We start from the raw sequence: 8,308 nt of genomic DNA, 5'->3' as shown, positions 1-8,308 counted from the left end.
CCTAAGTTTCTGCAACCTGAAAATAAATCCATGAGGGTCCCATTGTGTTAATCTGTAACTGATCAGGAAAAGTCTTCAATTTTTATATACTCTGATATATTGATTTTTAATGACCACTAAAATTTGTGCAGTAAATGCTTTTAAGATGTTCATAACCATGCTCTACCAACTGAGTTATCCGAGCTAATAATTGATTAATGATCGCACAATTTAATGGAATATCATGTCAAAAAGAACCAATTTTAGAGGACAAATGTACTAGAGTATCACTAGGGGCATTAATACTTATTGACCCTTGAGAAACAGCAAGCCATGTTGGTGGTGGATGTGACAGGTAGTGCCAGCAGGGCGTCCCCTGCTTCAAGGTGCACATTTCCTCTCTCACCCATCACAGATTCTCTCCTGCATTCAGGGTCTGAAGGATTTCTTCCAGTTGTACACCACATCCGCATGGCCAGTGCGTGATATAGAGCCCAAGTGGAACACCTGCTTGGAAAACAGAATAAACCATCAAATTTAGTTCTATTAGCGTGCACTTTTGTCTAAAATGATGCATGGTTATATTTTCAGATCCCAATTAATTGGATGTAAAAGAGGTATCCGTTCTATGATACAGGGTCATCTCTTTGCCTGGGATTCCTTTCCAGGTTTTGTCTTTGCAAATTAAGAAAAGCTAATTAATAGGCTAATAATATCATAAGCAAACAGTACTAAAACATTAAAAGAGCTATTCCTGTAGATTCTAGCATTGATTAGATCAAATCCTGTTTAATACACATCTGATCTATTACTAAAATAGAAGAAGCACACAACATCCTAGCTAATATCTTAAACTCTAAATCTTGAGACTGCATTCACCTGTATGTGCTGTGGAAAATACGTAAGAAGAATGAGTATCTATTGTTACATGTGCATATTTTAGACGGCCAAATTCAGGAACGTGAGTGACATTTGTCTGACACAGTTGAAGAGGTGCTGTGCCACATGGATTTGTCCGAGTCTGAGGCAAAGAGCTATCAGTCAAATTATGTAGCTGATATTCAGTCATAAACACGGTGTATTGCATAGGAGAGAGGATCATTCTTAACACAGTTTTCCAATCGTGAGGGGTCATAGCGTAAGTGTCACTGTTTGTAACCAAAAGATTGTATGTAAAGGCTGACTGAACTCCGAATGTTCTCACTGACTCCCTTAGCTCCTTCACTGCCTCATAAGGCAGAGATTCCAAACGGGGGACCTGATTAGGAAAGGTGTGCAACGTGTCAGCATCACTTCTTAATATTGTTTCTTTTTTGCATTGCTCTAAGACATCACAGTATGCTGTAGGGAAATTTGCCATTCCTGCTTCCTTCAAAGTATCATCAGGAGGAAATGCGTCCGATTCTCGTTCTGGATCTTCTGGACCGGGGTCACAACGATCCCCTGGTTTCGATCCGTCCGTGTCTTTATCCACGTTACACGCCGGCTGCACAGACGCAGCAGCGCATGACGTGGGGGGGGAGGAGGGCAGAAGCGGCGCGACGAGCGTCGTAGGCGGAGCGAAGGGCGAGGGCGCCGTAGAGGGCGGCAACGCGGCGAACGTCGGGGGAGGAGCGAACGGCGGGAGCGCGAAGGGGGGCGGCCGCGGCCCCTCGTCTCCCCGAATCGGGGAGGGGTCGGAGCCGCCGGTCGGATCCGGGCACGGGCCGCTTCCCGCAGCGAGAGGCAGCGGCGGGGTTGGGACGGAGGGCGGCAGGGAATGGTCGGAATAAATTCTTTCCCGTCGTGATTGCTTAATCCCTTCCATTATCCGGCTCCAAACGGGCAGCAGCTTAGCAGCCTTTCTGTCTTTAGCGAGAGAAGCCTTGTAGAGTTTTGAGCCGATTTTGTCCCAAAGTTCTCCATCGAGAGAGAACTCAGTTTTTGGAAATTCAGGGACATTTTTGCTTATCCATTTAAGAAGAGTAGCTAATGCTTTAGTAGACACAGTCTTATCCTGATACGGTAACACTGACCGCAATACTTCGAGATTTACTTTCTGCTCCTTCGGTAGTGAGCTCCCCATAGTTCCCGACTGCTCACCTTCTGTCCTGCAGAACGGTGCGGGTGCGCGCGAAACAGTCTCTCCGAAGTTCAGTCGGGCGACGCTGCCGGACCGGGCTCGCTCAGCCGCGGGTTGATTTGCTCCACGTTGTGGGCGCCATTTGCAGCGACTCGGCACGGACTCAGATGTGAACGATCCAAATCGTTTATTACAAGTTCTCACATCCCTTATATACCTTCACAAGTTGTTATTTTCTAACTTTCCCATCCGCCCTTACAACTTTCCCAAACATCCTACATGTCAACAAAGCATTCTACAAAACACTTTTCAACTGTCCATGCAGGCACATAACCAATCAGAGCTGTGAGACTCTTCTTCTCCTTGCAGAGGTGTCCTTGGTTCTCATGCTGTTTATCTTGCTCCACAGCTGCTGCTCTGAACAGCTTTTCTTGTATTCCCACACAGACCTATGGGGCAGGAGTTGCTGTGGGGCAGATGAGGGACATATCTATGGTGCAAAATCTGCTGTTGGACTGATGTGGGTCAGATCTATGAGTTTGGAGCTGCTGTGGGGCACATGTGGGTCAGATCAATGGGCCAGGAGCTGCTGTGGGGCTGCTGTGGGTTAGATCTATGGGGCAGGAGCTGTTGTGGGTCATATCTATTGGGCAGCAGCTGCTTTACATATGATGTGTGTCAGATCTATGGGGCCGGAGCTGCAGTGGGGCCGATGGGGGTCAGATCTATGGGGCAGGAGCTACTCTGGGGCTGATGTGGGTCAAATCAATGGGGCAGAGCTGCTCTTGGGAACATGTGGGTCAGATCTATGGGGCAGGAGATGCTGTGGGTCAGATCTATGGTGCAGGAGCTGCTGTGGGGCAAATGTGGGTCAGATCTATGGGGCAGGAGCTGCTGTGGTTCAGATCTATGGGGCAGGAACAGATGTGGGCCTGATGTTGGTCAGATTTATGGAGCAGGAGCTGCTGTGTTGCAGATGTGGGTCAGATCTACGGTGCAGGAGCTGCTGTGGGGCAGATGTGGGTCAGATCTATATGGCAGGAGCTGCTGTGGGGCACATGTGGGTCAGACCTATGGGGCAGAAGCTGCAGAGGGGATGATGTAGGTCAGATCTATGGGGCAGGAGTTGCTGTGGGGCAGATGAGGGACATATCTATGGTGCAAAATCTGCTGTTGGACTGATGTGGGTCAGATCTATGAGTTTGGAGCTGCTGTGGGGCACATGTGGGTCAGATCTATGGGCCAGGAGCTGCTGTGGGGCTGATGTGGGTCAGATCTATGGGTCAGGAGCTGCTGTGGTTAAGATCTATGGGGCAGGATCTGCTGTGGGGCAGATTTGGGTCAGATCTATGGGGCAGGAGCTGCTGTGTGGCAAATGTGGGTCAGATCTATGGGGCAGGAGCTGCTGTGGGTCAGATCTATGGGGCAGGAACAGATGTGGGCCTGATGTTGGTCAGATTTATGGAGCAGGAGCTGCTGTGTTGCAGATGTGGGTCAGATCTATGGTGCAGGAGCTGCTGTGGGGCAGATGTAGGGCTTATCTATGGGGCAGGAGCTGCTGTGAGGCTGATGGGTGTTAGATCTATGGGGAGGAGCTGCTGTGGTGCAGATGTGGGTCAGAGCTATGGGGCAGGAGCTGCTGTGTGGCAGATGTGGGTCAGATCTATGGTGTAGGAGCTGCTGTGGGGCTGATGTGGGTCAGATCCATGGGGCAGGTGCTGCTGTGCGACATATGTGGGTCAGATCTATGGGGCAGGATCTGCTGTGGGGCTGATGTGGGAAAGATCTATGGGGCAGGAGCTGCTGTGGGGCAGATGTGGGTCAGATCTATGGGGCAGGAGCTGCTGTGGGGCTGATGTGTGTCAGATCCTTGGGGCTGAAGCTGCTGTGGGTCATATCTATTGGGCAGCAGCTGCTTTACATATGATGTGTGACAGATCTATGGGGCAGGAGCTGCTGTGGGACTGATGTGGGTTAGATCTATGGGGCAGGAGCTGTTGTGGGGCTGATGGGGGTCAGATCTATGGGGCAGGAGCTACTGTGGGGCACATGTGGGTCAGACCTATGGGGCAGAAGCTGAAGAGGGGATGATGTAGGTCAGATCTATGGGGCAGGAGTTACTGTGGGGCAGATGAGGGACATATCTATGGTGCAAAATCTGCTGTTGGACTGATGAGGGTCAGATCTATGAGTTTGGAGCTGCTGTGGGGCACATGTGGGTCAGATCTATGGGGCAGGAGATGCTGTGGGGCAGATTTGGGTCAGATCTATGGGGCAGGAGCTGCTGTGTGGCAAATGTGGGTCAGATCTATGGGGCAGGAGCTGCTGTGGGTTAGATCTATGGGGCAGGAACAGATGTGGGCCTGATGTTGGTCAGATTTATGGAGCAGGAGCTGCTGTGTTGCAGATGTGGGTCAGATCTATGGTGCAGGAGCTGCTGTGGGGCAGATGTAGGGCTTATCTATGGGGCAGGAGCTGCTGTGAGGCTGATGGGTGTTAGATCTATGGGGAGGAGCTGCTGTGGTACAGATGTGGGTCAGAGCTATGGGGCAGGAGCTGCTGTGTGGCAGATGTGGGTCAGATCTATGGTGTAGGAGCTGCTGTGGGGCTGATGTGGGTCAGATCTATGGGGCAGGTGCTGCTGTGCGACATATGTGGGTCAGATCTATGGGGCAGGATCTGCTGTGGGGCTGATGTGGGAAAGATCTATGGGGCAGGAGATGGTTTGGGGCAGATGTGGGTCAGATCTATGGGGCTGGAGTTGCTGTGGGGCTGATGTGGGTCAGATCCTTGGGGCTGAAGCTGCTGTGGGTCATATCTATAGGGCAGCAGCTGCTTTACATATGATGTGTGTCAGATCTATGGGGCCGGAGCTGCAGTGGGGCTGATGGGGGTCAGATCTATGGGGCAGGAGCTACTGTGGGGCTGATGTGGGTCAAATCAATGGGGCAGAGCTCCTCTTGGGAACATGTGGGTCAGATCTATGGGGCAGGAGATGCTGTGGGTCAGATCTATGGGGCAGGAGCTGCTGTGGGGAACATGTGGGTCAGGTCTATGGGGCAGGAGCTGCTGTGGGGCAGATGTGGGCAGATCTATGGGGCAGGAGCTGCTGTGCGACAGATGTGGGTCAGATCTATGGGGCAGGAGCTGCTGTGGGGCTGATGTGGGTCAGATCCTTGGGGCTGAAGCTGCTGTGGGTCATATCTATTGGGCAGCAGCTGCTTTACATATGATGTGTGTCAGATCTATGGGGCAGGAGCTGCTGTGGGGCTGATGTTGGTCTGATCTATGGGGCAGGAGCTGCTGCGGGGCTGATGGGGGTCAGATCTATGGGGCAGGAGCTGCTGAGGGGCTGATGTGGGTCAGATCTATGGGGCAGGAGCTGTTGTGGGGCTGATGGGGGTCAGATCTATGGGGCAGGAGATGCTGTGGGTCAGATCTATGGGGCAGGAGCTGCTGTGGGGCAGATGTGGGTCAGATCTATGGGGCAGGAGCTGCTGTGGGTCAGATCTATGAGGCAGGAACAGATGTGGGCCTGATGTTGGTCAGATTTATGGAGCAGGATCTGCTGTGTTGCAGATGTGGGTCAGATCTATGGTGCAGGAGCTGCTGTGGGGCAGATGTAGGGCTTATCTATGGGGCAGGAGCTGCTGTGAGGCTGATGGGTGTTAGATCTATGGGGAGGAGCTGCTGTGGTGCAGATGTGGGTCAGAGCTATGAGGCAGGAGCAGCTGTGGGTCAGAAGTGGGTGAGATCTATGGGGTAGGAGATGGTGTGTGGCAGATGTGGGTCAGATCTATGGTGTAGGAGCTGCTGTGGGGCTGACGTGGGTCAGATCTATGGGGCAGGAGCTACTGTGGGGCTGATGGGGGTCAGATCTATGTGGCAGGAGCTACTGTGGGGCTGATGTTGGTCTCATCTATGGGGCAGGAGCTGCTGTGCGACAGATGTGGGTCAGATCTATGGGGCAGGTACTGCTGTGCGACATATGTGGGTCAGATCTATGCTGCAGGATCTGCTGTGGGGCTGATGTGGGAAAGATCTATGGGGCAGGAGATGCTTTGGGGCAGATGTGGGTCAGATCTATGGGGCAGGAGCTGCTGTGGGGCTGATGTGTGTCAGATCCTTGGGGCGGAAGCTGCTGTGGGTCATATCTATTGGGTAGCAGCTGCTTTACATATGATGTGTGTCAGATCAATGGGGCAGGAGCTGCTGTGGGGCTGCTGTGGGTCAGATCTATGGGGCAGGAGCTGTTGTGGGTCATATCTATTGGGCAGCAGCTGCTTTAAATATGATGTGTGTCAGATCTATGGGGCAGGAGCTGCTGTGGGGCTGATGTGGGTTAGATCTATGTGGCAGGAGCTGTTGTGGGGCTGATGGGATCAGATCTATGGGGCAGGAGCTACTGTGGGGCTGATGTTGGTCTGTTCTATGGGGCAGGAGCTGCTGCGGGGCTGATTTGGGTAAGATCTATGGGGCAGGAGCTGCTGTGGGGCTGATGTGCGTTAGATCTAAGGGGCAGGAGCTGTTGTGGGGCTGATGGGGGTCAGATCTATGGGGCAGGAGATGCTATGGGTCAGATCTATGGGGCAGGAGCTGCTGTGGGGAACATGTGGGTCAGGTCTATGGGGCAGGAGCTGCTGTTGGGCAGATGTGGGTCAGATCTATGCGTCAGCAGCTGCTGTGGGTCTGATGTGTGTCAGATCTATGGGGCAGGAGCTACTGTGGGGCTGATTGGGGTCAGATCTATGGTGCAGGAGCTGCTGTGGGGCAGATGTGGGTCAGATCTATGGTGTAGGAGCTGCTGTGGGGCTGATGTGTGTCAGATCTATGGGGCAGGAGCTGCTGTGGTTAAGATCTATTTGGCAGGATCTGCTGTGGGGAATATTTGGGTCAGATCTATGGGGCAGGAGCTGCTGTGTGGCAAATGTGGGTCAGATCTATGGGGCAGGAGCTGCTGTGGGTCAGATCTATGGGGCAGGAACAGATGTGGGCCTGATGTTGGTCAGATTTATGGAGCAGGAGCTGCTGTGTTGCAGATGTGGGTCTGATCTATAGTGCAGGAGCTGCTGTGGGGCAGATGTAGGGCTTATCTATGGGGCAGGAGCTGCTGTGAGGCTGATGGGTGTTAGATCTATGGGGAGGAGCTGCTGTGGGGCTGATGTGGGTCAGAGCTATGGGGCAGGAGCTACTGTGGGGCTGATGTTGGTCTGATCTATGGGGCAGGAGCTACTGTGCGACAGATGTGGGTCAGATCTATGGGGCAGGTGCTGCTGTGCGACATATGTGGGTCAGATCTATGGGGCAGGATCTGCTGTGGGGCTGATGTGGGAAAGATCTATGGGGCAGGAGATGCTTAGGGGCAGATGTGGGTCAGATCTATGGGGCAGGAGTTGCTGTGGGGCTGATGTGTGTCAGATCCTTGGGGCTGAAGCTGCTGTGGGTCATATCTCTTGTGCTGCAGCTGCTTTACATATGATGTGTGTCAGATCTATGGGGCAGGAGCTGCTGTGGGTCAGATCCATGGGGCAGGAACAGATGTGGGCCTGATGTTGGTCAGATTTATGGAGCAGGAGCTGCTGTGTTGCAGATGTGGGTCAGATCTATGGTGCAGGAGCTGCTGTGGGGCAGATGTAGGGCTTATCTATGGGGCAGGAGCTGCTGTGAGGCTGATGGGTGTTAGATCTATGGGGAGGAGCTGCTGTGGTACAGATGTGGGTCAGAGCTATGGGGCAGGAGCTGCTGTGTGGCAGATGTGGGTCAGATCTATGGTGTAGGAGCTGCTGTGGTGCTGATGTGGGTCAGATCCATGGGGCAGGTGCTGCTGTGCGACATATGTGGGTCAGATCTATGGGGCAGGATCTGCTGTGGGGCTGATGTGGGAAAGATCTATGGGGCAGGAGATGCTTTGGGGCAGATGTGGGTCAGATCTATGGGGCAGGAGTTGCTGTGGGGCTGATGTGTGTCAGATCCTTGGGGCTGAAGCTGCTGTGGGTCATATCTATTGGGCAGCAGCTGCTTTACATATGATGTGTGTCAGATCTATGGGGCAGGAGCTGCTGTGGGGCTGATGTGGGTTAGATCTATGGGTCAGGAGCTGTTGTGGGGCTGATGGGGGTCAGATCTATGGGGCAGGAGCTACTGTGGGGCACATGTGGGTCAGACCTATGGGGCAGAAGCTGCAGAGGGGATGATGTAGGTCAGATCTATGGGGCAGGAGTTGCTGTGGGGCAGATGAGGGACATATCTATGGTGCAAAATCTGCTG

At 52.9% G+C, this 8,308-nt stretch overlaps 1 protein-coding gene across 1 annotated transcript; it reads right to left on the bottom strand.

Annotated features, from left to right (window-relative positions):
- Positions 1–373: 373 nt before the first annotated feature.
- On the bottom strand, positions 374–2,366 carry LOC146756353 (uncharacterized). The gene is made up of 2 exons (XM_085524506.1): positions 859–2,366; positions 374–486 (listed from the first exon to the last, which is right to left on the bottom strand). The coding sequence occupies exons 1-2, from the start codon at positions 2,042–2,044 to the stop codon at positions 389–391; spliced, it is 1,284 nt and encodes a 427-aa protein (XP_085380632.1). The 5' UTR covers positions 2,045–2,366; the 3' UTR covers positions 374–388.
- Between the last annotated feature and the right edge of the window lie 5,942 nt (positions 2,367–8,308).

Source organism: Coturnix japonica, chromosome 27, assembly GCF_054131305.1.
Source record: "Coturnix japonica strain WE chromosome 27, WE-NBRP24, whole genome shotgun sequence".
NCBI lineage: Eukaryota > Metazoa > Chordata > Aves > Galliformes > Phasianidae > Coturnix > Coturnix japonica.
The sequence above is the reverse complement of the archived record's forward strand: the minus strand, read 5'-3'. Positions and strand labels throughout refer to the sequence as shown.

Coding starts and splice junctions, on each gene's coding strand:
- LOC146756353 (XM_085524506.1), bottom strand. CDS start 2,044: ATGGGGAGCTCACTACCGAAGGAGCAGAAAGTAAATCTCGAAGTATTG. Junction 487..858: donor ATTTTCCACAGCACATACAG/GTGAATGCAGTC, acceptor TTTTCCAAGCAG/GTGTTCCACTTGGGCTCTAT.